This window comes from Cnephaeus nilssonii (genome assembly GCF_951640355.1).
Source record: "Cnephaeus nilssonii genome assembly, chromosome: 3".
In the NCBI taxonomy this organism is placed as follows: domain Eukaryota; kingdom Metazoa; phylum Chordata; class Mammalia; order Chiroptera; family Vespertilionidae; genus Cnephaeus; species Cnephaeus nilssonii.
Genome location: NC_137074.1, coordinates 8583341 through 8610495, shown reverse-complemented (window position 1 = coordinate 8610495; position 27155 = coordinate 8583341). Strand labels below are relative to the sequence as shown.

The 27155-nt window shown below is 49.6% G+C and overlaps 2 protein-coding genes across 3 annotated transcripts in view; both read left to right on the top strand.

Moving 5' to 3' along the window:
• Window positions 1-743: 743 nt before the first annotated feature.
• LOC307096802 (small ubiquitin-related modifier 3) lies at window positions 744-12883 on the top strand. Its single transcript, XM_079766403.1, has 4 exons — window positions 744-1000; window positions 6932-7060; window positions 9868-9939; window positions 11483-12883. The coding sequence occupies exons 1-4, from the start codon at window positions 980-982 to the stop codon at window positions 11573-11575; spliced, it is 315 nt and encodes a 104-aa protein (XP_079622529.1). The 5' UTR covers window positions 744-979; the 3' UTR covers window positions 11576-12883.
• Window positions 12884-15118: 2235 nt separating this feature from the next.
• Window positions 15119-27155, top strand: part of UBE2G2 (ubiquitin conjugating enzyme E2 G2) — a 30585-nt gene continuing 18548 nt past the window's right edge. The window contains exon 1 of one of the 2 annotated variants that reach the window (XM_079766710.1): window positions 15119-15247. In XM_079766710.1, the coding sequence (XP_079622836.1) occupies window positions 15205-15247 (43 nt within the window). In that variant the 5' untranslated portion in view covers window positions 15119-15204. The remainder of the gene's footprint in view (window positions 15248-27155) is intronic. The other variant, XM_079766711.1, reaches the window with a different exon arrangement.

Genomic DNA, 27155 nt, shown 5'->3' with positions numbered 1-27155 from the left:
TGAGCACCTCAATTTCCTCACCTGTGAAATGGGTTGCTGTGAGGATTAGGAGCAGAGTACTAGCATCTGGTGCAGGGTGTGCACTCCAGAAATGTTAGCAAAATAGTCACAAGAGGATCTCCTTCACCCATCCCACCATCTCCCCCAGGTGATCAGCTTTCACTTGCCAGGTTCAGTACCTCACATGGGGACTAGACACGAGGAGAAGAGGAAGCCTCAGAGGGAAGCCTGGCTGAGGTCAGTGAGCAGTGGACAGAGAAAGACACTCTCCATCCCCAATCCTTGTTTATGCCTCTGTCCACCTGCAGCTCAGGGCGAAGGCCAGACTTGAGAGTGTGTGGGCTTCACAATGAACAAATGCAGTGTCCTTGGTGGATGGAGCCGGTGGGAGGGTCAGCCTTGGCCCGCCCTCTTGGTTCCCTCTGCAGTCCTTCATGACCTGACATTTGGCACCTGGGTGAAGGCACCTTTTCCAGGAAGCACCCTGGCCGACTGACCCCAGGATAGTGAGCCAGTCCTGGCCCCTGACTCCGCACCTGCCCGGGCCTCAAGGCCTCCCTCTTTGTAGGCCACTCCCCTCCCCAAACCCCTCCCCAGCTCGACGTCCGGAGCGACCCCGCCCTGGATGCCCCGAGGGCCCCGGAGGTTCCTGCGCGCCCTACCCCCACCCCTCAGTGCCTGAGCGCCCCCCGGTGTCGGGGCGCGGGGATGGCGCGGGGCCCCGCCCCGTGACGCATTCCCAATCGCCGGGAACCTCGGCCCAACCGGGCGCGCGCTCCATGCCCCGGGCGCGCGCGTCGTGCACGCGCATTCGCCACGTGACCTCGCGTCGGCCAACTGGCGCGCCAGGATTTGGGGGGCAAAGCGCGGCCCCGCGAGCAGTTGCGGCGGGAGAGCGGCGGGCTGAGAGCGTGACTCGCCCGCTCCCGGGTTGCCTAATTCCCTGCCGCCGCCCCACCATCCGCAACCGCGCGCAGCCATGTCCGAGGAGAAGCCCAAGGTAAGGGCCGGTGGGCACGGGCCGGGCTCCGCGCTCGACCCCCGCCCGCGCCGCTCCCTCAGCCCCCTCCGCGCTTTGGGCGCCCTCCGCGGCTCCGCAAGGCCCCCGGGGCCAGGGACCGCGATGCCGGCCGGGCCTCCCCGGCGCCCGGGCCTCCCGCCCCTCCCCCCGCAGTCGCGCCGCTGGCTCCCCTCCCCCCGCCCGGCCCAGGCTCCGCCCCCACGGTCCAAGCCGCTCCGCCCTTCGCTTAGGCCCCGCCCCGGCGCCCCCGCCGCTCCCGCACCGACTTAGGCTCCGCCCCAGTGGCTCGCGCCCCGCCCCCCGGCTTCCCCCGGTTCCCCCGGTTCCCCGCGCGCTGCCTGACCTCTCGCCCCGCTTTCCCAGCTCGGATCCGCGGAGCCTACGCGGAGCGCCGGGGTAGAGCGGGGCGACCCCTTGTCGGGACCCTCCTCGCCCTGATCCCCCGCAACTGCCGCCCCTTACCCGCCGGGACACATCGTCTTCGGGACCTCCCTGCCGCATCCACACTCCCTCTCCCGGGAGTCTCCCGCCGGGGACCCTACCCTCTTCCCGTTCGGACCCCAGTTGTGGGGATTTCGGACACTCTCTCCCGCCCCCGCCATGACCCCTCTCGGGGACCGCCCCTCCCTAAGACCTTCTCCATCGAGGACCGACCCCCACTGCGCCCTCCCTGTGGGACCCCCGTCTGCGATCCTCCGGGCGGTGTGTAGCGGGTCTGTGTGCGCACGGCCCCCTTTCCCATACAGCCCTCTGCGCCCACTCTCCTCTCTGCTGTCCCCCAGTGTGCGCCCGTCCGCCCATCGCTGTACCCACCGGCCCCTAGGGCGCCCCCTGGTGTGCACTTCTCTAGAACAGCGATTTTTTGTTTTGTTGTTCATCCTCACCGGAAGATAGTTTTTTAAAATTGATTTTTAGAGAGAAAGGGAGGGAGAGAGAGAAAGAAACATCGATGTGAGAGAGACACATGGATTGGTTGCCTTCCGCACACGCCCCAATCAGGCCTGATCGAACCTTTCAACCCTTGACTGGAAAGTCGATGCTCTGACCTCTGGCCAGGGCTTCTTTTTTAAATTTTCTATTTATTTTTTCTTTTTAGGGCTCCCTCCCCCCCCCCCCCCGGGCTTATTTAAAAATTTATTTATTTATTTATTTATTTATTTATTTATTGTTTTAGGGAGAGAGAGAGAGAAACATCGATTTGTTGTTCCATGTATTAATGCATTCATTGGTGTGTACCCTAACTTGCAACCTTGGCTATGCTGACCTGCTTGCCAACCAACTGAGCTACCCAGCCAGGGCCTAGCACAGTGATTTTCAACCTTTTTAAAATCTCATAGTACACATAAACTTATTACTAAAATTCTGCGGCACACCAAAAAATACATTTTTTGCCGATATGACCAAAAAATAGGTATAATTGTGATTCATTCACACCAGATGGTGGTTGTGTTGGCTGTGGTCATTTTATTTGACAATCTAAGGGAAAAGAGGTCAGTGTCCCTGACTAAATAGTCAGATTGCATGTTTTAAAAATTCTTGTGGCACACTGGTTGAAAATTGACACTCTAGGGTTTTGGCTGTCACTCTGGGGAGGTCCACAGCTGTTGTGCTAACTACTCTTATTAAAAACCCGAGAGGCCCGCTGCACGACATTTGTGCACTGGGAGGAGAGGGTCCCTCAGCCCAGCCTGCGCCCTTTTGTAGTCCGCCAGCCCTTGGGGATGTCCAGCTGATGGCGGGCCTTGGGGGATGTCCATGGGGAGCCGGCCTAAGCCCCAGTTGGACATCCTTAGTGCTGCCACGGAGGCGGGAGAGGCTCCTGCCACCACTGCTGTGCTCACCAGCCATCAGCCTGGCTTGTGGCTGAGCGGCACTCTCCCCCCCCCCCCCCCCCCAAGTGAGAGTGCACTGACCACCAGGGGGCAGCTCCTGTGTTGAGCGTCTGCCCTCTGGTGGTCAATGCATGTCATAGCTACCAGTCATTCTGCGTTCAGTCAATTTGCATATTACCCTTTCATTATATAGCATAGGAAGGATGTTTCCAAAGCTTTTGGTCTGCACTGTCAGGGTGTGTTTATTGACCAAGAGGAAGGTCTGCTGTTGAGTTGAATGCTTTGCACCAGGCTTCTTCTGATACCAGCCTGGTACTAGAGATTGCAGCCCTCAATCATGTCAAACTCGCAGGCATGCCTCATTTAAGTAAACAAGGCGTGTGCCCGCTGGCTGATGGTGGACGCCAGCCCCCTCCCTGCCCTGCCTGAGTCAAGATTGCACTGCAATTGGAGCCGCCTTTGCTTTGTACATTTTGGTTCCAACTCAGCCTTTTATACCACTCCTCTCAGCCTGGTCATTTGGCCAACTATAAATGCCTTTCTTTGTTTTCTGGGTGGCTTCCTCTTACTGAAGTTTACATACAGTGAAATACACACTATGCTCATTTCTCCAGTGGGTTTAAACTTAACTCTTCCACGCGGTCAACTTCCATGGACCTTTCAGTTGAATAAACTGGTTTGGACTGTGTCCAAAAGGACTAAACGTTTGCAGTGCCCTTTGTGCCGGCTGAGGAGCCCTCTGCTCTGGACTTGGCGAGGAGGGGCAGGCCCATTCCCAGGCCATCATGCTGGCGAAGGAAGGCCTTGTGGGTCAGCCTTCTCGCTCCCTGCATAGCTGAGTCAGGGAACTGACTGCAGTAAATCGTGGTCGTTGTTTCTAGTTTTGGGTTTCTTTTACTCCTTGTTTATTAGGAGTTCACCGGGGTCTGGTACAGGCCGTTGCTCTTGGTGTCCCTCCTTGAGAGGAGAGAGGTACCTGGGGCTTTTCCTGGCTGCACGCGCTCCCTGAGGGAGCTGGTGCCCCCATCGTTCCTGGTGCGGCCTTCTGCCCGGTTCTGCCTTCCTTTGCCTGGTCTGCAGCTGCTGTCCTGTGATTCTGTGTTTCTGTTGGTTGTGTTTTGGTCCTTGCATCTGTTTGTTTAAACAAATCATGTTTTTTCATTATAAAAACAAACATTTCCTCTGTCCACATACAAAAATTAACTCAAAATGGGTCAAGGACCTAAATGTAAGACCCACACCATAAAACTCTTAGGAGAAAACAGGACAAAAGCTTGACAGCACTGAGTATGGCAGTGATTTCTTAGATATGATGCCATAGGCACAGGCAACAAGAGTAAAAACAGACAAACTGGACTTTATAAAAATTACAGAAATTTTGTGCATCAGGATACTATTGACAGTAAAATGGCAACCTGAGAAGGGGAGAAGATATGTGCAAATCATATGTGTAATAAGGGATTAATATTTGGAATATATAGAGAACTTGTAAAACTCAACAACTGAAAAAAAATAAACCCATTCCAAAATGGGCAAAGGACTTGAATAGACATTTCTCAAAAGAAGGTATACAAATGGTCAATAAGAGCCCTGGCTGGGTAGCTCAGTTGATGGGAGTGTCATCCTGATAGGCTAAGGTTGTGGGTTCCACCTCCGGTGAGGGCACATATAAGAATTAACCAATGAATGCATAAATAAGCGGAACAACAAATTAATGTTTCTCTCTCTTTCTCCCTCTCTCTTCCTCCCTCCCTCTCTTTTTCTAAAATCAATAAATAAAACGTAAAAACAAAACAAATGGTCAATAAGGACATGAAGAGATGCTTAACACCACCAGCCATTGGGGAATTGCAAGTCATCAAGACTTCACAACCATTGGGACAGTTACTATAAAAAAAAAAAGAAAACTACAAGTGTTGGTGAGGACATGGAGCGATTGGAATCCTCATGCACTTTTGGTTGGAATGTAAAATGGTGCAGCAGTTGGGAAAACAGTGTGGAGGTTCCTCAAAAAATTAATATAGAACTACCAGATGACCCAGCAATTCCCCTTCTGGGTACATACTCAAAATAATTTAAAGCAGGGTCTCAAGAGATATTTGTACACTCATGTTCACTGCAGCACTATTCACTGTAGCTAAAATGTGGAAGCAACCCAAGCATCCACTGATGGATGAGTAGACGTACAAAATGTGGTCCATCCATACAATGGGATATTACTCAGCCTTCTAAAGGAAATTCTGACATACTATGACATGGATGCACGTGGAAGACATTATGCTAAGTTAAATAAGCTAGTCACAAAAAAGGCAAACACTGTATGATTCCGCTTGTATGAGGGACCTGGAGTCATCAAATTCAGACAGAAGTAGTGGGTGCCAGGGGTTGGGGAGGGGACTTAGTGTTTAGTGGGGACAGAGTTTCAGTTTTACAAAATGAAGAGAGTTCTGAAGATGGATATTGGTGATGGCCACACAACATTATGCATGTATTTAATACCACTGGAAATGGTTAAAATGGTACATTTTATGTTATGTGTTTTTTAACACAAAACATTGGGAAAATATATCTCTCAGTACAGTGTGGTACCCTGGGTTGGATCCTGGAACAGAAAAAGGACATTAACGGAAAGACTGGTGAAATGGCAACAAAGCTTGGCGTTTTGTTGCTAGCGGTGTGCCAGCACTGGTTCTTAGTGTGCCATGTACCTGGGTGTGAGGTGCTAACATTGGGGAGACAGGTGAGAGGTGCACCAGAGTTCTCTCCATGTCTGTTTTGCAATTTCTCTATAAATGCATAATTATTCCAAAACAAAACCTTTATTTGAACAAAGAAGTAAAAACGTACCCTTACCATCTGGGGAATGAAGGTGTGCTAGAGGGACCCTCAGTCCATCCTGGCCTGGGTTCCTGAGCACCCCCCACTGTGTCACCGCGTTTGCCTACAGGAGTCCACGTTGCAGAGAGGGGGGCTTGAGTGGTGCCAGGCCAAGTTGCCGCCCAAGGCTGTGGTGGGGTGAGCACCACCCAGGATGACCTTCAGGCTCCTTGCTGGGGTCTTGCCTCCAAGGGCCACTTCTCAGGCCACTCCGAGCTCCCTAGAAAGAGCGGCACCCCCACTCAAAGCTTCGAACCAGGTGTAGGATGTGACTGCCTGCCTCCCAGTCCCTTCTGTTAGGACAGCTGGCGACATGGCGAGGGGGAGCACCAGTAGGGAGGGAAGGAGAGCGGATCTGACTCCTCCACAAAGCCAGCAGCCCCGGCCATGAGCCCTGTTGTGGTCAGCTCTTCTGGGGTGCACCAACAAGGGAGCATGTGTGTCAGCTGGAGAAAGGACAGAATCACTTTGAGGTCCATCAAGTCTTTATGTTCAGATTGACTCGGATCAGTTTCATCGTTTTGTTCAAAGATAAGCCACTCTTTATTCCCAGTCAGTCAGTGCCAGATAAAGGAGGTGGCTCTGTGACGGCAGGACCCTCACCGGCGCTGCACCCTGCGGGCACATCTCTCTGGTTCTTCGGAAATGCTTCTCAGACTGAGCTGCTGCTGCAGGACACAGACTTGTGGCATCCATTCCATGTGTGGTTGCTCAGGAGCTGTGAGGGAGTCAGGAATTCCGCAAGATAAAGTACTGTGAGTGTCCCTGACCAGAAGGGGCTGATGGAACTACACGGGCGTCGGCAGCGGGAAGGTGGAAGATGCTGCTGCACAAACCGCTCCCCCAGACGGGCTTACCATGGCTTCCCTCTGGCTTCACAGAGTGATCGGTGGCAGACGTGGACTTGCTCTCAGTTTTTCTAGATTTATTGAACAGATTCTTTTTCTTTGAATTAACAATCTATGAACTCTGTAGATTTGCATTGCATTTCCTGACACATGGATGCTTAACAAGTAGAAGTTAAAAATAATTTCTGTGTAAAAATAAAACCATCACATGAGCGACTGGATTGCTGGAGAGTTTTCAGAATTAGGTTGCTTTTTAATGACTTAAAAATAAAACCCCAGCAATTACCTAAAGATTTGCCCTTTAAAATAGTGGTTATTTTGGGTGTTGAGGCCCAATGTCATGTCTCTTGCAGGAGGGAGTGAAGACAGAGAATGACCACATCAACCTGAAAGTGGCTGGGCAAGATGGCTCCGTGGTCCAGTTCAAGATTAAGAGACACACCCCACTGAGCAAGCTGATGAAGGCCTACTGCGAGCGGCAGGTGTGCCTATGGGCTGGGTGGGACTCTGCTGTCACCCCATGTCCAGGCTGTTCAGGACTCCACTATCCTGGAAGTGTGCATGTGTGTCTGCACATGTGTGCGATGGTGTGCACGTGTGTGCATATTTGTGTGTGTGCATTTATGTGTGTGTGTGCACTCCTTGGTGGCCTTTTCTCTTCAACCCTCTTCATCCCCAGGTTGTGCTCATCAGCTCTTGCCTCAGCAGGCCAGGCGAAATGCTGCCTCTTCCTCTGGGGGTGGAGTGTGACCACATGTCTGCTCTGGGGTCAGTGTGCGTGCGGCTTCCTTCCTGGGAGATTGCAGAACAGTGAATTTGAGTGCAGGTCCATGGCTCCTTCACACGGTAGCTGGAAAACACTGTGGAGACACATCCCTCATCCCAGTGTGGTTTCTACAAAATGCTTGATTCTTTCCCTTTACCGGTTTTCAAAGTAACGAGCTGACTCCCTTGCGTCCCCCACAGTGACCAGTAAATTGAGCCTTTTCAGGTGTGATTATTTTTGTTAGTGTCATGAACTTACAGCTCAAATGCATTTGTGCTTCATCCCTGTGTCTGTTTTGCTCTCATCATGCTCTGTGGACTCACCTTTGGTCCTGGGCCTATCCCCTCCACCTGGGCCCCTCACTCAGTGGGTGAGGGACCTTACTGCGATGGTGTGATAGGTGCCCTGCCCTCTTCCCCAAGGAGTTCTGGTGTGCTTGCTGCTCCTCAGTTTCACTCCAGCCCGGAGCTCCCTCTGCCTGTGGAAGGATCAGCTCCTGGCCTCTTGGAGTTGGCGGCCCTGACTTGGGGTCTGATAGGCACTTCTAGGCACCATCCAAAATCAGCTGCCTGCTGCACCTCTGCCTCCCAGACCATCTGTGCCTGCCCCTCCCCTCTCAGGGCTGCATCTTGTTGCCCCCACTCCCACCCAGACCTTGGGGTCCAGCATCCGGGCTTTGGAGCTTCCAGCCCATCAGTAACACCCTTTTTGTGCTGGCTCGTCCCCTCTTCTGTTCTTTGTCCTGCTGATTATGGCTTTTTAATTTATTGATTTTTTTAGAGAGAGAGGAAGGGGGAGAGAGAGAGAGAGAAACATTGATGTGAGAGAGAGACAGATCGGTTGCCTCCGGCATGTACTCCAAGGATTGAACTCGAAACCCAGGTATGTTCCTTGACTGGCAATGGAATTGGCAACCTTTTGGTGCACGGGACGATGCTTAACTAACTGAACCACATTGGCCAGGGCATCTTTTTTATTTTTTTATGTCTTTTCAGTAGGGTTTCGTGAGGAGCTGAGATGCGTGTTTTAATCCCATCTCTCCTGTTTAAGCAAAATCAGACATGCTTTTAAAAGGGCAACGTCTTTGCACCCTGACCATGTTTACCGTTCCCTCAGGATTCAGAAAGTCTGCACGTGCTCCTTTTTGGATGGAAAATGCCTTTCCTCCTGCCTTTCTCAAGACCACAGCCAACGGGACTCCTTCCAGTTTCACGCAGTCTTCTTGTCACATGCCTCTGTCACCTGACCTGTTTCTCTCTGAGAATTTTTTAAAGGGGGAAGGTGGTGGTGCCAGAGTTTAGAGATCCTGCTTGGGTTCTGGAGGGAAGTGAGAGGGATCAGCAGGGGCGGGTGCCCGGAGCTACAGGTCGCTAGAACAGTGTTTTCTGAAGGTGCTGGGGTTGGCATCACATTCCTAGTAAATGCGTTGTAGGCCCACCTGTCGGTTTATAATCCACTGGATCATCCATCTGCACATTCAGAATCCTGGTGTTTGTCCTCAGTCCCTGTTCTATTTTGTATTTTTTATGTCGGTGTCTATTGACTTGCATTCTAGTTATTCCTTTAGCCCTGTTATTCGCTTCACACAGTCTCTTTTCAGCTGTGTCTGATCTGCTGTTTCATCTGTCACTGAATTTCTAATTTTAATTTCTAAACATTTTATGTGCTTTTCAAGAAATGATTTCTTGCCGAAACCGGTTTGGCTCAGTGGATAGAGCGTTGGCCTGCGGACTGGAAGGTCCCAGGTTCGATTCCGGTCAAGGGCATGTACCTTGGTTGCGGGCACATCCCCGGTGGGGGGTGTGCAGGAGGCAGCTGGTCGATGTTTCTCTCTCATCGACATTTCTAGCTCTCTATCCCTCTCCCTTCCTCCCTGTAAAAATCAATAAAATATATTTTAAAAAAAGAAATGATTTCTTGCTAATTTTTGATAAACTCTTATTTCTTGACATATTTTTGATAGTTTTAAAACATTTTAAGCAAAGATATTTTATATTATTTTTTAAAAATTATTCTAACATATCCAGTTTTTGTAGGTATATTAATTCTAAAGTATATTCTTCAAGTTTGGTGACTTTTTTTAAAGGGAAACTCAAGTGCTTTGAAACTTTATTCTTGGAATTCACTGAATCCTGGTTTAATTAAAGTGTGCTACTCAGCAAAGAACTGTGTTTGCTTCTGCAGCATGTATAGGGCCTTTACAACCTGAGGACCCTTTAAATGAAAAAAGGTTTTCGGCCTTAGCTGATTTGGCTCAGTGGATAGATCGTCAGCCCACGGATTGAAGGTGCGAGGTGCCATTTGGTCAAGGGCGTGAACCTGGTCAGTGTGCGTGCAGGAGGCAACCAATCGATGTCTCTCTCCCACATGGATGTTTCTCTCTGTCTCTCCCTCTCCCTTCTCTAAAAATCAATGGAAAAATATCCTCCGGTCAGAATCCTGGTATTTTGGTGTAAATATGTGATGTTTTTGAATTAATGCATTACCTAGAAATATTTAATTATATTTGCCTTTTCTTTCCAGGGCTTGTCGATGAGACAGATTAGATTCAGGTTTGATGGGCAGCCAATTAACGAAGCAGACACCCCGGCCCAGGTATGAAAGTAGCTTCGACATCTTGAGGCCACTTCGACCTGCATTTGACTAATTGCTGTTTGAAATATTCTTCTTGGGGAGCTACTGATGGGTGTTCATATGGGATACCTTACTTTTTCTTAATGTTCTTCGTTATTAGAATGTTTAACATTTTAATTGGGCAGTTTAGTGTTTCAGATGAGAATGATGCCCTCTGTTGGACATCCTCCTCCAGGCTGGGAGGTGCAGCGGGCGGGCTGGGGGCTCAGCAGAGGGGTCCAGGCAAGATGGGCAGATGCACTCACACCCCCTGGTGGTCTGGACATTGAATTTGTAGTGTTAGTCAATTTGTAGCCAACTTACTGGCTTGCTTTTTGTGCCCTGTAAGCATTTGTGCATAGGGGTATGGATGGAAAGGAGTGTGTACCCCTTCATTTCAGTCAGGAGTCAGCTTTTGTTAAGCCTGTGACCTCCCCCCAACAGTCTGTGTCGGCCCAGCATGTTGCATTGCATGGCTCCACAGTGAAAAGTTTCGGATGGAGTTGGAGGCCGAGGTTCAGCCTGTGGTTCTGGTCATTCATCAGCTGGACGACCTTGTGATCCAGAGTCACCTACTATTGGGGTCTCATTCAGTCTTGCCCTTCACAGAGGCAGAACCCATTGGGCTGGCGCATATAAGAGGGCAACATATTTCTGCTCAGTTGAGGAACTCTTCTGCTGTGAGATGGTGGTTGGCTCTGAGGATTTCGGGGGGGCTTGCACTGGGGTGGGGGGCTGGAACGCTCTCCTCCAGCCTGTCACTCTGGCTCCTGTTCAGGTAGTGTCTACAGCAGCCAGGGCCCGCTAACCCGGACCTACTTCACTGTTTTTGAGAACGTTTCTGGGAAATGTGACTGCCTCCAGCCCTGTTTAGTCTCTATGATTTGGCAGAAGTTCTTTTGTTCCGAGAATCGACAAAGATCAGGGCAGATGTCCATTCCCGTGGTGTCAGGAGGAGCAGGTGGGGAGCTTTTGCCCTTCTCTGCCCTGGTCTTGAAGGGAAGGGACGGGGAGCAGGGGTACAGCCTGCAGCCGGTCCCTTACCAAGTGGGTTCTTTTCTGACTTGGTTTGCTTTGGAACCCGCCATCCACTGCGCTTGTTATGAAGTGCATGGCCCTGCTAGTCCTGAGGACTTCGCGCCACTCTGTGGATGTTCCTAATTGGGCTCTGATTTTGTCTAATTTTCAGTAACAATTTTAGTTACTTGTTCATTTTTTAATGAGACTTAGTTTTTCTGTCAGTTAAAGTTAGTTTTGAATACCCTTTTTTGTGAGTTTTGTTAGGGGAAGGTTGCTGAATGGTAGCTTATTGGAAATCCTAAACAAAGCCTCTTCTCTCTGATATGACCTAGCGACCCAGGAGCAGCCCCCAGAGCAAAGGTGTGGTGGGGTGTTGTGCGCTGGTGCGAGGGAGACAGTGCAGTGGACATGTGTGTTCAGTTGAACAGTTTTTGTTCCTGTGATGGCGAGAAAACTAACAGATTTCCCCTCTCTCTCTCTGTGCCTGTCACGCCGACCCTGCCAGTTGGAGATGGAGGATGAAGATACCATCGACGTGTTCCAGCAGCAAACAGGAGGCTCACGGGCGGCTGGCTGCCTCTTGGGATGTGGTCTGTAGAGGGACCGGCCCACTTTGTCACCGTCCTTGCATTTGCTGTTGAATAGTGAACACGTGACCATGCCAATCACAAAGGAGTCTGCAGGAACCAAGGACATCCACAAAAATCCCTTTCCTCTCCGACATACTGCGGGTGCAACTCAAAACTGCAGGGATGAATCCTTACCTGAACTGGGCCAGCCAGTGTCATGTCTGTTTAGGAAAATGAGTTGCAAGGTTTTGGGGGTTTGCTTTTGCTCTCATTTTTGTCTTTCCCCCCTTACAACATTTCCCCGAAGCTTGTTGTGTGAATGTCCCTTTTTAGTCTAGACGGGGATCTTATCCCAGGTATTGAATAAATCCCCCGGCTTAGTCCATTGTAGAGAGCTCACGTCACCAAAGTGGGGGTGCTTCTGGGGGCATTGTGGGGAGACAAACTTCCACTTACTGTTTCTTGTACGTCCACTTACTGTCTCGTAGGTTTTTTCAATGCTAAATATTGCAAGTTTAAGTTTTGTGAGAATATGGTAAAGTTGAAGGGAGAAGACTGGAATGCTTTTGAAAAGGTGAAAAGTAACCGAGTCCCTCAGTAGCACGGGCCTGGGCACTCTGTTCCTCTAGTTCTCCTGGGGCAGGGGCAGGCCCAGGACCCCTGATGGTGCATGGGCAAAGCAGGGTGCAGCAGAAATTGGCTTTTCCCTTTTTTTTTTTTAATTTTTCAATTACAGTTTATATTCACTATTATTTTGTATTAGTTTCAGGGGTCCCCTTTTAATAGAGGAAAACAATTGCCATGTTTCTCACCTGGCAGTACTGTGGCCTCAGATTTCTTCCATTATTTGCTTCTGATGAATAATTATGGTTTCTATATAAAGTATGATTAAGTATGGCTGATTTTGCAGTGACTTTTTTGTGTCAAAGAGCTACTTCAAAGTGTGGTTACAGATGGGCCCTGTGCAAAGATGACTTCATGTTCTCACAGATGTGCTCTGCCGCTTTCCTGACATTAGCTGTGGTTTCATTTCTGTGAAACATTTTGGAACCTTTACCTATTAAACTTTCAGTTCTCCTGCCCTTTTGTATGGAACCCCTGCTGCCTGATGGCCCTGCTCTGCCTCCTTCTGGTACCTGGACAGTGCGACCTGGACCATCATCTCTTGCTTGCCCGGAATCTTGCCTTTCCTTTGTGTTTTGCTGTTGGGGTGTGGATGTGGTGTCTGCTGGCTCTGCTGTTTGTTCACAATTTGTATATTCTTTGTTGTCCTTTACTACTGTAAACAGTAAATATAGTTTGATATTCTGTCTCTTGTATTAAATATTGCATTTGGAGGTTGCGGCTGACTGTCACAATTCAACATTTGTAATGACCATTCAGCGAGGCCACTCAGATTTTTATTTAAAGGCTAGTTGCTGAAAAGTAAGTATTCGCCTGTTGCCTCTCCCACTCCCTGTATCCTTGGCGGATCGCCCGTGTTGGGCTGGCACCTTCTGATGAGGAGTCCACACACTCACGTACCCCAGAGCTCTCCCGTGGGGTAAGCTAAACTGGCATTGTGATGCCACATGTAGAGAGGGTGGGTTTTGGAGGCAGCTGATTTGGACATCAGTCTGGCCTCTCCAGTTGTTTGGTGCCTTACTGTCAGATGGGTTTTCTTCTGTGTGATTGACAACCTTGTTTGCTTTGCAGCTGAGTGAACTGCTGCTAATGTGACAGAACTTCCCAGGGGACTGTGCTGTGACAAGACCAGGTTTGAAAATGACCTCGCTGTTTTAGTTAGTCCTTCAGGTGAGGTTAGTACAAACTGAAAGATGAAGGGGAGCTGGGATATAGCACGTCCACTCTCACACCTGATCATTTACACCAGCCAAAGTAGATGGGTTCAAGCACATTCCAGGGACTGAGTAATTTGCGAGGTGCCCCGGAGAGTGGAGGTGGGGGGCATTGCATCCGCAGAGGAGCCCCTGCATTTCCTTAAGTTAGGAGAGTGAGGCTAAGAGTTTGGGATGTCAGAGCAGTGCTGCTTGAATTCCCACCCACTGCACTGACCCAAGAAGAAAGAACAAGGCATGTCCTTGAGGTTATCTTTTCTCTCAAAATTTATGCAAATTGTGCATTTGGAATAATACCTCTTGGTATTAATATATAAAAAATATTTACAGGCCCTAGTTGGGTAACTCAGTTGGTTAGAGCGTCCTCCCGATATGCCAAGGTTGTGGGTTCGATTCCCAGTCAGGGCACATAAAAAATCAACCAATGAATGCATAAATAAGTTGAGCAACAAATCGATGTTTCTCTTTTCCTCTAAAAATCAATAAAATTAAGGAAATACATTTACATAAATCTAACTCCTAGGATCTTAGAGTTAAATTGATGCTTCAGGAGGAGATAGGCATTATTTATCCTGTTAGTGGTGCCAGGGTCCCAGCTGGCACGGCCCCATGTCAGCACTGAAAGTCCCTCAGCCCAGGAACCCTGGCTCCCAGGAAAACCCCAGTAGGTGTCACCTGCTGTGCGGCACAAGCTCACAGCTGGGGAAGCAAGATACTAGGGTTAAATCTACCTTTAACTGGGTTCAACTGTAAGAGACCTTTTATACTTCAGAACGTTGTCAAAGATACAAGAGACACTACTTTCATTCTGAACGTGGCCTCCTCCGTGTGATTGCCTAGGAAGCCCTCACAGATCACACCTGCTACTCAGAACCCGGGTCATGCTGGTCAGCGGGCTGGCCGAGGCCTGGGTCCTCCGGGGCTCCCCAGGTTCCTCCCTCCCTGGGGCCGAGCCTGGGCACCCTGAGTTGTGGCCGCGCTGGCAGAATAAACCCACCACCATCGCCAAACCCTTTCCAAACCTAACCCCTGACCGAACTCAGGAGCCGGTCTCCTTTGGCTGCAGTTGGGCCGCGTCAGGAACTGGCGCCTAGCGGCGGTGGCACCGCCGACTGCAGCGCCTTCATCCCGGCCCCCTCCTCCCGGTGTCTAAAAGATTCCCTGCCCTGGCTGGTGTGGCTCAGTGAACCGAGCCTCGGCCTGCGGACGGAGGGTCCCAGGTTGGATTCCAGTCCAGGGCTCATCCCCAATAGGGGGCATGCGGGAGGCAGCCGATCAATGATTCTCTCATTGATGTTTCTGTCTTTCCCTCTCCCTCCCTCTCTGAAATCAATAAAGATATATTTTAAAAAAATACCCTATCTAAATGACCTCTGCCCAGCTTGCGTCCCCCGCTCGGCCGACGCGCCGTCCTTCGTCCCCGCTCCCCACTGGACCCTCCTGCGGCCACCATGACGGAACAGGCGGTTACCAAGCACGCAACCCTGGAATCTTGGGGAAGACCAGGCCCTACAGGAACGGGGGCTGGTAGAAGCGGCCGTAGGGCCGAGCCACCCGGGATTAAGGGCCGGAGACGCTCGTCCCCCTCCACGCCACGCTCCCGTCCCCTCCCCACGACCGTCCCGCTCCGCCCCTGGCCACGCTCCGCCCCTTTCTGCGAGCCCCCCTCACTTCCGCGCCTGCCCCGCCCCCGCGCGCGCGCCCCGCGGCCCGGAAGGGCTTCTGTGCCCCCGGCAGCGACCCGGAAGTAACCCGGTCCTTGGGCGGGAGGATACGAGCGGTTAGCGGCGACGTCCGACGGCACAGCTGTTTCCCCGACGATGGCGGGGACGGCGCTGAAGAGGCTGATGGCCGAGTACAAACGTGAGTCCGGGGCCCGCCCGCTACCGAGCCTCACGTCGGGGCGGCGCCCCTTCATCCCTCCTCCCGGCCCCCTGCCCTGCGCTCCGTCCCCGGTCCGTCGCTGCTCCTTGAGGCCTGGGCGGAGTGCGGGGCAGCGGACTCCTCACCCCACGGGCCTGCCGGTTTGTTCACGGTCCGCAGGCGGGGGGGCCGCAGTGGTCTCCGGGCGCCCTCCGCCACCCTGCCTGCCGCCTCCTTGTGAGGAGGACGCGTTAAAGGACAGAAGTGAACGTTACCGCTGCGCTAGTTCAGGAATGCGTGCAGTTACATTCAGTTCTCGTTTGTTTGTTTTCTTTGCCCATTTTAGTAATTTGGGTAACTACCTAATTCCAGCCTTGCCCACATGCAGTGAGAGAAGGGGAGGGAAGCCTGAACTGCGTAATGAGAAGTTTTTTTCTTTCTTTAAAAATTGATTTCGGGGAGGAAGGGAGAGGGGGCAAAAGATAGAATCATTGATCGGCTGCCTCCTGTACGCCCCTATTGGGGACTGAGCCCGCAACCCGGGCATGTGCCCTTGACCTATATGGAACCGGGAACCCTTCAGTCCGCAGACCTATGCCGGAGGCTTTATCCACTGAGCCAAACAGGCTAGGGCGAGAGATTTTGTTATTTTATTGATTACAGAGAGAGGAAGGAAGGGGGAGAGAGAAACATTAATCATGAGAGAGAATTGTTGATCAGCTGGCTGGCAACCTGGGCATGTGCCCTGAACGGGAATCCTAAGGTGACTTCCTGGCTCAACCACTGAGCCACACCAGCTAGGCTGTACTGAGAAGTTTAAAAAAAAGTTTTAAGAGAAAAAACTTACTGTGAGGAGTCTGAGGTGATTAGTCCAATACTTTTATTATATATTTACTTTTCCAGTGAGAGTTATTCTTTCATATGTGTTATTACTAACACCCTTTCATTTTGGCTTGAAGCCCCTTTAATATTTCTTGTAACGTCTAATTGGTGGTGATGAACTCCTTTAGCTTTTGCTTGTCTCCTTCATTTCTGAATGAGCATTTTGCTGGGTAGAGTATTTTTGGTTGGCAGTTTTTTTCCTTTCAGCATTTTGAATATATCATGCCACTCACTTCTGGCCTGCAAAGTTTCTGCTGAAAAATCTGTTGATAGTCTTATCTGTCTCCTTATTGGTAGGAGACAGCCGATCAGTGATTCTCTCATCTTTGTACACAAGAAGTGTTCTCTTGCTGCTTTTAAAACTCTTCTTGATTTAACTTTTGACGCTTTAATTATAATGTGTCTTGGTGTGGGTTCCTCTTATTTGGAACTCTCTGAGCTTCCTGAATCTGGGTGTCTGTTTTCTTCTCAGGGTTAGGAAAGTTTTCAGCCATTATTTCTTCACAGAAGATTTCTTCCCCTTTCCCTCTCCTCCTGGGAGAGCTATGATGGAAATGTTAATCCATTTGATGTCCCATAATTCCTTTAAACTTTCTTCACGTTTTTTTAAGTTCTTTTTTATTTTTGCTGCTCTGTTTGGGTGAGTTCCACTCCCTTGTCTTCAAGTTGACAAGTTGACTTACTTTTTTTGCTTCATCTGGTCTGCTCTTGTACTCCTCTAATATATTTTTTAGTTCCGTCAATGAGTTTTTTAGCTCTGTGACTTCTGTTTGGTATTTCCTATGCTTCCCATCTCATTGTTGAAGTTCTTACTTTGTTCATCCATTCCCCCCCCCCCCCCCCCCCCCCCAGTTCGGCAAGCATCTTTATGACCATTACTTTGAATTCATTATTAGGTACATTATCTATTTCATCAAGTTTTTTTCCTGAAGTGTTACCTTGTTCTTTCATTTGCAGTATATTTCTCTGTTTCTTCATTTTGCTTGACTCTGTGTTGGTTTCTGTACAGTAGTTAAAACAACCACCTCTCCCATCTTGAAGGGAAGTGGCCTCTTGTAGGAGAGGAACCTTGTCATTCAACCCTGTTTCAGCTCTTAGTTGTCTTTCAAATTTTTGTGCTCGTCCAAGCCGTACTTGAATGTGTGCCAAGACCTGTCAGTGTCCTGAAGGGAAGGGTCTCACCTCCTGGATTCAGGCTGATTGTAAGCCAGACTCTCAAGGCAGCAGCTTTTAAAAGAATGCAAATCCTATCTAATAAAGAGGGAATATGCTAATTGACTGTAACACCCTCACAAATATGGTGGCGCCTACAGCCACAGATGGTGGTGCCCAGTCCCCTCAGCCCCCCAGCCACCCAGGGCTGGCCCGAGGCGCAGGCAAGCCTCAGATGGAGGTTGCCCAGCCACCCAGGGCCAGCCTGAGGCACAGGCAACCAGGGCTGGCCCGAGGTGCAGGCAATCCTCGGATGGTGGCTGCCCAGCTGCCCAGGGCCACCTGAGGCTCAGGTAACCAGGGCCAGCTGAGGCTTGCGCTGCCGGCAGTGGCAGCAGCAGAGGTGTGATGGGGGTGTTGCCTTCCCCTGATTGCTGGGTCACCTCCCACCCCTGAGGGCTCCCGGACTGTGAGAGGGGGCAGGCCAGGCTGAGGAACCCCCGCTCCAGTGCATGAATTTTCATGCACTGGGCCTCTTGTATATATATATAGTCCTGTGGGCTTGCAAGTATAAGCCTCGCTTGTACACCAGAGCCAGTCTCTCTGGAGGTGCCCCTTGGCTGGCAGTCATAGAGATTGTGGCTCCAGACAAATATTGGGTGCCAGAGGAGTGTATACACTCTTTTCTGGGTGATAGGGTGAGCTGGAGCAAGGCAGAGGGAGACTGCCATGATGGTGTCCACAACCTATGTTCCTTGAGAGCAGCTATGTAGGCCACTAAGTCTGGGCCAAACCTGGAGCCTGCCACTCAGGCTGAAGCTACTAGACAATTGTGTAAGAAGCCTCCTTCGTAGAAAGACTGGAGGTGTATCTCAGTCCACTATCTGGGCGGTGCCCTGGGAGTGGTAGCCTGCTAATAATCATCTCTTTGATTGCCACAGTCCTGTGGGACCTAATAAGAATGCAAGACACCCCCTACCCATTCCTAACACCACAGCAAGGTGATCAAGGGGCAGCCCTTTGCAGCCACAAAAAACCAGGGCACCAAACATGTATAAAGCTCCCTTTCAGGAGACACTGGCACTCTGGAGCTCTGCAGAGGGTGAGCATGATGCTAGCACTTGCCTTCTGAGGTCTCTGGAAAGGATTACAGTTTAATTAGAAGCCTGCCTCTCAGGCTGCAGTCATGATGATTTGTTAATAGGCCTCCTTCACAGAAAGACTAAGCTCCTGGGCCTGTTGCCTCTTGCTGTGTTTGGGTTGGTAGCTGTTTAAAAAATCTTTCTCTGGCCCAGCTGGTGTGGCTCAGTGGTTGAGTGTCGATCTATGAACACTCAACCAGGATGTCATTATTCAGTCCCCAGTTGGGGTGTTCAGGAGACAGCCGATCAGTGATTCTATCTCATCATTGATGTGTTTATCTTTCACTCTCTCTCTTCCTCTCTGATATCAATAAAAATATATTTAAAAAAATAAATAAAATAAAAAATCTTTCTCTGTTGGTTACAGTCCAGAGGGCCCACCAGTGTAAGCCCCACTAGCCACCAGAGGTAGGTGATGTAGAGGTGTCACCTGGCAGCATTCACAAATATTGGGGTGCCAGACTGGGGTATGAGCTCTTTTCTGGGTGACACTGATTATTATAGTCCCATGTGACCAGGAACATAGCTCCCTTGGCCTCCAGAGCCAGTGTTCAAGGGCAGTTGCAAAAATTGGGGCATCAGGCTCCCTTCCAAGAGATACGGGTGCTCTGGAGCAGGGCCATTTTTCCCGTTTGCCAGATGCATAGTTGTCTAGTTGTTTTTTGTTTATCCTATATAATAAAGAGGTAATATACAAATTGACCCTTATACCCTCGCACAAGATGGCCTCCCCATGTGGTCAAAGATGGCCGCCACAAGATGGCTGGCAGGGGAGGGCAGATGGGGGCAATTGGGCCAGCGGGGGAACAGTTAGGTGTTGATCAGGCTGGCAGGGGAGTGGTTAGGGTGTGATCAGGCTGGCAGGCAGGCGAGCAGTTGGGAGCCAGCAATCCCAGATTGTGAGAGGGATGTCCCCTGAGGGGTCCAGATTGGAGAGGGTGCAGGCTGGGCTGAGGGACACCCCTCACCAGTGCATGAATTTCATGCACCGGGCCTCTAGTCTATACACACATACACACACACACACACACACACACACACACACACACACTGAATGGCCAGATTATTATGATCTCTGAACGCTTAATAATCTGGCCACTCAGTGTACTCTCTTGAGACCTCATTTATTTGATATCAAAGATACTATAAATCGTGCACCTGATCAGTTTTCCCCTTTGCACTGGCTGATAAAAAGCTCAGGGCAAATAGGTGGTTGATCTCCACCAAAAGTCTAGAATACTTTTGGTACCCATTTGAGATACAAATACACTGAGTGGCCAGATTATTATGCATTCAGAGATCATAATAATCTGGCCACTCAATATATATATGAAGAGGTAATATGCAAATTTTCCAGGACGCCGTTACATCACGACTGTTCAGGAGGAGGATGCACATGCAGGTGGGCGGGAGGGGACTACGTGCGAGGTGAGGCAAGCCATGGATGCCACAGCGGCCTGAGCAGGCCTGGAGTGGAGACGGGGGACTGCCAGCGCCGTCGCGGCAGGCCTGGAGCAGAAACAGGGCCCGCCTCTGCCCGTGAGCTGCAGAGGAAACTCCTTTTCTGACTGCTCATTGGATAAGCTCCCGGTATGCCACTTGTAGTGTTCTTGGTCACTTGGGTAATAAGAATCCAAGAAGGTGATCTAGGGTTTTTCCACCTCACTCCTGGAGGAAAAAATGAAGGTCTGCTGTGGAGGAGCTAAGAAATGTCATATTCTGCCCTAGCCGGTTTGGCTCAGTGGATAGAGCCTCGGCCTGTGGACTGCAGGGTCCGGTCTCAATTCTAGTCAAGGGTATGTACCTAGGTTGCAGGCTCCTCCCTGGCTGGGGCCCAGGTCAGGGCTCATGCAGGAGACAACCAATTGGAGTGTCCCTCTCACATTGATGTTTCTCTCCGTCTTTCCTTCTCTCTTCCACGCTCTCTAAAAATCAATGGGAAAATATCCTCAGGTGAGGATAAAAAAAAAAAAGAAATGTCATATCCTATGAAAGAGATATCTTGAAAATGCCTATAAAAAGGTGTCATTTTTTTTGTGATGAAGGGACTGGAGTCTGTGTTGATGAAAACAACTTGCGGCTGCGGTGGCCAGCAGTGGCAGCAGCAGTGGGGTGATGGGGGTGGTGCCTTCTGATCAGCCCAGTCACCTCCCGCAGAGGCAGGCTAGACCGTGGGGAGTGGGCCTAAGCTGTTAGTAGGACATCCCCTGAGGGCTCCTGGACTGTGAGAAGGGGCAGGCAGGGCTGAGGAAACCCCCCCTCCCCACCCACCCAGTGCATGAATTTCGTGCACTGGGCCTTTAGTTTGTTAATAAGGGAAAAAAGTGTCTTTTCAGGGTAGTGAGTTCAGATCTTTATACGTCACCATCCTCTCATTTGGGTTTTAATTTGCATTTTCCTAATGATCAGTGACATTGAGTATCACTGAGGATATGACATTTTCTTTTTTTTTATTCTCACCTGAGGATATTTTTCCATTGATTTTTAGAGAGTGTGGAAGAGAGAGGGAAAGATGGAGAGAAACATCAATGTGAGAGGGACACTTCAATTGGTTGCCTCCTAGGCAGCCATTGGCTCCTTACATTCACCCAGATTTGGTTGTGATTGGTCAGTTTCTATGCCAGTCAACATCTCTGGGCCTATCAACAGGGCCTGATCAGAAAGGCAGTGCTGATCAGCAGCCCCGGTGGAGGCCTGGAGAGAAATGGAGGCCAGGCTGTTGGCCAGGCTGGGAGAGAAAGAGAGGCAAGCTCTGATCAATGGCTGCCACAGAGGCTACGAATCAGACCCTGCCTCTCTCTCTGCAGGCCTCTCTCTGTGCCTGATCCGCAGCCCCTTAGGTAGTCAGTGCTGGGTCGGGGTGCCGGCAGTGGCCCAGTCAGTGCTGGGTCCCCACAGCAACCCAGCACTGACTTCTGGTCTGGTTGAGCCTTTGGTCATTACGGTTGTTACGACCCTGGCTCTTTATTATATAGATGTCCTAGAGTTTATTCTGTGTTAGTGCATAGAGGTGTTCATCATTCCTTCTCACAGCTGCAGGTATTCTCTAGGCCAGTGGTCAGCAAACTGTGGCTCAGCTCACGAGCCGCGGTTTGCCACTCTGTTGACTAATGAGTTTGCCGACCACTGGACTAGACTAAATGTTACCGTGTAGTTGGAAGCGTGAGGATTAGACAATTGTGGCATATTGTGTGCAAAGCGGTAAAGGGTAGTATATGACAGTGGTCAGCAAACTCATTAGCAGAGCGGCAAACTGTGGCTCGAGAGCCCCATGTGGCTCGCAAGCTGTGGTTTGCCGACCACTGCTCTAGCAGATGTAACATGAATTGACTGGTCCCTTATGGATAGTGTTGGAATAATTTCCAGTTTTTTTGCTATTATAAATGGTCCTGAAATGAATAGCTTTATGCATGTATCTTATTTTTACCAGTGTTTTTGTGGGATCAATTCTGAGACATGGGATTGCTGGGTTAAAGGTTAAATTTGTATTTCATTTTGTGTGGCAGCTATTTTTTAAGACACTTTTAAAAAATTCTTTTAACAACATTGTCAAATAATCAGTGGCATGGTCTTTACAAATTTCCCTGGCATTGTTAAGATTTTGTTTCTCTTTTTAAAGTTGTTTTTATCTTAAATACAAAACTGTAGTGTGTGTGTGTGTGTGTGTGTGTGTGTGTGTATGTGTCTATTATGTGTGTGTAGTCCACAGCATTCCCTCTTAGTGAACTGGGTTACTGTAGTTTCGTACTGACCAGTAGATGCCGCTGTTGAATAAGAATTCTGGTGGGAAGATTGCTGCCTGTGGGCTGGTTCTCCAGCTACAGTTTAGACAACCCTTTGCTCTCTCCCTAAAGGGAGGGTGGCACAGAGGGAAGTTCCAAGGGGGAACTCCACAAATGAAGAAGAAAGCCAGCTCTTTTTGGTGTAAGCTCCTCCTTGAGATTCCATGAAAATTATTGGTGTAATTATTTCTCTGTGTTGCTCTTAGGCACTCTTCTCCATTAACATTGACATTGCCATCCCTCCAACCCCAGCCCCCCTGCTCCCCTTAGCAATTTATAACCCACCTGCCTTAATCTGTTGTTTATTTCTTTGTTGTTATTGTTGTTTTTACAAAAATGTGATTTGACACAAAAACCAGATGAGATTTCAGATGACTAGGTGTATAAAGCCTGGTGAGTTGGGTCCTAGGGTCACTTCTCCCAGTCTACTACTGTGAAGAGATACAGAGAGGGGCTGAGATAGTCAGGGTCTGTCTTGCCAAATCCAACGGTCTCAGTCTCCCTGGTAATTGACCTCATTTGCACTTGGTTCTTCCCTCCTTGAAGTATTTACTAAAGCACTTGGTGTTTGGGACCAACACTTAATTTGTGTTACTTCACTGGCCTCCCCTAACATCTTCTGCTGTCCCTTCCTCTTCATCCTCAGTAACAGACCTCCGTTTACTTGTTTCCTGGGTCACGGTTTCTCCACAGGGGTTCCTGGCATTTTGAGTGAAATAATTTTTCCTTGTGTAGGACTCATTTATGGCAGAATGTTAAATGCTCCTAGTCACTTCCTACCAGATGGCAGTAGCATTCCCCAGTCACTGTGCAATCTAAAAATGACCACCTGTATTTCCAAATATTCCTTGGGAAATACTGCTCTGGAGAAACCCATCAGGCCCTGGGGGCTCTGTGCACTCCCCATGCAGTAACTCCCCACTTTCTGTCTCCAACATCCTCCTTCCTGGAGCTTCAGACTCATTCCCGACTGCTTGCTAGTCACCTCTGCTCGTCTGTTTACTGATGTCTCGGCCTTCCCATGTTTAAGTGAGAAGTCTCCCATTCCAGTAATGGCGCCACCACTCACTCAGTGGTCTGGACTCCTCTTGTTTGTCCTCACATAGCACATCAGCTTTATCAGCAAGCCCTGCCACCTCTGCCTATGGGCCATTCCTTACCACTTTCACAGTTGCCATTCTGGCCTAGGGCAGTGGTCGGCAAACTCATTAGTCAACAGAGCCAAATATCAGCAGTACAACGATTGAAATTTCTTTTGAGAGCCAAATTTTTTAAACTTCTTCTAACGCCACTTCTTCGAAATAGACTCGCCCAGGCCGTGGTATTTTGTGGAAGAGCCACACTCAAGGGGCCAAAAAGCCACATGTGGCTTGAAAGCCACAGTTTGCCGACCACTGGCCTAGGGCATCATCTTCCCTGTGGGAACTGTTGCAGTAACAGTTTTTAAAAGTATTTACTAGCTTGAAATATAACGGGATAAAGAAAAGTACAAGGAAGAACATCAGTTTAGGGAGTTCTCAGAGAGAGCATTACCAGCCAGGGGAAGTGAGAAGGCTGCCAGCCCTCTAGAACCCCATGGGGTGGGCCCCCCATCCTTTGGCAGCTCTTCCTCACAGGAGAGTCTCCTCCTTGTTTAGCTTTACTTTTCCATCAAAGCATGCATTCTTTTCTTTTTTAACCTGAGGATTTAGGGTCATCAAATGCTCACTTGCTTAAGCTGGTATCCTCTGTCTCTTTAGGGAGCATGCCAACATGTTAAATATCAAACTCCATAATTAATCCAGTGACATTTCACCTAGTATTTCCCTGTATTTTTCCAGAGGTGGATTCATTCATAGGGGATTTGTTATAATTTGGTATAAGTTACTCTGCATAGAAACATGTTGGTTGCTACTTAGAATCTGTAGCTCTTCTGAGTGATGACATCACCAAGTGGGAAAAAGGATCCTTAGACATGTCTCTTGATGCACATATATCTGTGCTTGTACTCCTACGAGGAGTTGCTGGGTCTTAGTAGGTAATAGCAACCTCATTTCCAAACTACCAACTTAAACTCCCTCCAGCAGTGTGTTTTCGTTGCTCCTTATCTGTACAGACACTTCTTATTGTCAGTTTTCTAAATGAAGGGAGAGGGAGAGAGAGATAGAAACATCACTGATGAGAGAGAATCATCAGTTGGCTGCCTCCTGCATACCCCCCACTGGTTACGCAGGGCATGTGCCCCGACCTGGAATCAAACCATGACCACCTGGTTCATAGGTCCACGTTCAACCACTAAGCCACACCAGCTGGGCTGTGGCTTACCTTTTTACTCTCTTAAGTAATCTTTTGAATATTTTTTTTTTTAAAAAGGTATCTTTTGACATCAAGAGATTCTTACTTTTAATGTTCTTAATTTTTTCAGTCTTTTCCTTTATGGTTAGTACTCCCTGGTTATTAACTGTATTATTAGTTTTACTAGAGCATGAAGATATTCCCCTGTATTATCCTCTAGGAGATTTATTGTTTTATATTTCATAAAACAACTGAAATTAATTTTGGGGGTGTCAACTTACTGAGATAAAATTTACATACAGTAAAACGCACCAACTTCAAATATACCATTCTTGGAGCTTTGGCAAGTATATACTGCTGTGTAGCCATCAGTACAATCCTGATACAGAACATTTCCATGACCCCAGAGAGTTCCCTTGTTCCTTTTGCAGTCCCCTCCCACTTCCCTGTAACCCTGGCCTCTGGCCGCACTTGATTTGCTTTCTATTACTGTGGTCTTGTTTTTGTTTTGTTTTTTTTCTAGAATTTCATATAAATAGGCTTCTTTCACTTAGTGTTCTGAGAGTAATTCATTTTTTTGGGTGTGCCAGTGGCTTGTTCCTTCATTGCCAAGTGCTGTACACAAGATCACACCTTGTTTATTTACAGAGGATGGACATTTGGGTTAATTCCAGTTTGGGTTTATATGAATGAACTTGCTATGAATATTCATGTATGCACCTGTGGGAATGTATGTTTTCATTTATCTTGAGTAGATATCCACCGGGTCTCAGGGTCAGTATACGTTTAAATTGTTTTTATTAGAAACTAGTGGCCCGGTGCATGAAATTCGTGGCGGGCGGGGGGTGTCCCTCAGCCCAGCCTGCACCTTCTCCAATCGGGACCCCTTGGGGGATGTCCAATTGCTGGTTTAGGCCCGATCCCACCCACAGGGATTGGGCCTAAACTGGTGGTCAGACATCCCTCTCGCAATCTGGGACCGCTGGCTCCTAACCGCTCACCTGCCTGCCTGCCTGATTGCCCCTAACCTCTCTGCCTGCCTGCCTGATCGCCCTTAACTGCCCTCCCCTGCCAGCCTGGTTGCCCCCAACTGCCCTCCCCTGCTGGCCTGATCTTGCCCCCAACTGCCCTCCCCTGCCGGCCTGATCTTGCCCCCAACTGCTCTCCCCTGCAGGCCTGATCACCCCTAACGGCCTCTGCCTCAGCCTCCACCACCAACCATGGCTTTGTCCGGAAGGAAGTCGGACGTCCAGAAGATGGCTGGTCGACCCGGTTTAATTAGCATATTACCCTTTTATTAGTATAGACTAGAGGCCCGGTGCACGAAATTTGTGCATGGGGTGTGTGTGTGTGTCCCTCAGTCCAGCCTGCACCCTCTCCAATCTGGGACATCCCTTTCACAATCCAGGACTGCTGGCTCCCAACTGCTCGCCTGCCTGCCTTACTGATTGCCCCTAACCGCTTCTGCCTGCCAGCCTGATCACCCCCTAACCACTCCCCTGCCAGTCTGATTGATGCCTAACTGCTCCCCTGCCAGCCTCTTTGACCCTAACTGCCCTCCCCTGCAGGCCTGGTCACTCCCAACAGCCCTCCCCTGCAGGCCTGGGTCCCCCCCCAACTGCCCTTCCCTGCAGGCCCGGTCGCCCCCAACATCCCTCCTCTGCCGGCCTGGTCACCCCTAACTGCCCTCCCCTACAGGCTTGATCGCCCCTAGCTGCCCTCCCTTGCAGGCCTGGTCCCTCCCAACTGCCCTCCCCTGCTGGCCATCTTGTGGTGGCCATCTTGTGTCCACATGGGGGCATCCATCTTTGACCACATGGGGGCAGCCATCTTGTGTGTTGGAGTGATGGTCAATTTGCATATTACTCTTTTATTTTATTTTATTTTTTATTTTTTTTATTTTTTATTTTTTGCATATTACTCTTTTATTAGAGAGGATAGATTATATAGGATAGGATTGCTTAAATTGGGCGGGGGGAGCCTTTTTCATCAGGAGGAGGTGCTCTTGGCAGACAAAAATACATAATCCCTATAGCTGGACTGATAGCCAGCCATATGCACTATACTACCAAACCAGTCATTAAAAAATTGAACTGCTTTCTTATACCTTACACCAAACAGCTATTGCCCTTAACACCCCTCCTCAGCCCCCACCTTAGGTTCTGCCTTTGCAGTTCACCCAGATTAGGTTCTGATTGGTCGGTGTCTATGCCAGTCAGCATCAAAAGCTCCGCCTCCTAAGCAACCATTGGCTCCTCACACTTCACCCAGATTTGGTTCTGATTGGTCGGTTTCTATGCCAGTCAGCGTCTCTGGGCCTATCAACGGGCTTGATCAGAGAGGTGGGGCTGATCAGTAGCCCCAGCAGAGGTCCAAGAGAAAGAGAGGCGCGGCTGCTGGCCAGGCCCGGAGAGAAAGAGAGAGGCAAGTGCTGATCAACAGCTGCTATGGAGGCTACGGATCAGACCCTGCTTCTCTCTCCAGGCCTCTCTTAGGGCCTGATCTGCAGCCCCCTCGACAGCCAGTGCTGGGTCGCAGCAGCAACCCAGCACTGACTACAGGACTGACTTCCGATCGGTCAAGCCTTTGGTCGTTTTGGATGTTATGGACACTGAGTTTTTATATATTAGGATGGTCAAACTGTTTTAACAGACCATTTTGCATTTCTGCCAATGA

Coding starts and splice junctions, on each gene's coding strand:
- LOC307096802 (XM_079766403.1), top strand. CDS start 980: ATGTCCGAGGAGAAGCCCAAG. Junction 7,061..9,867: donor AGGCCTACTGCGAGCGGCAG/GTGTGCCTATGG, acceptor TTTTCTTTCCAG/GGCTTGTCGATGAGACAGAT. Junction 9,940..11,482: donor AAGCAGACACCCCGGCCCAG/GTATGAAAGTAG, acceptor CGACCCTGCCAG/TTGGAGATGGAGGATGAAGA.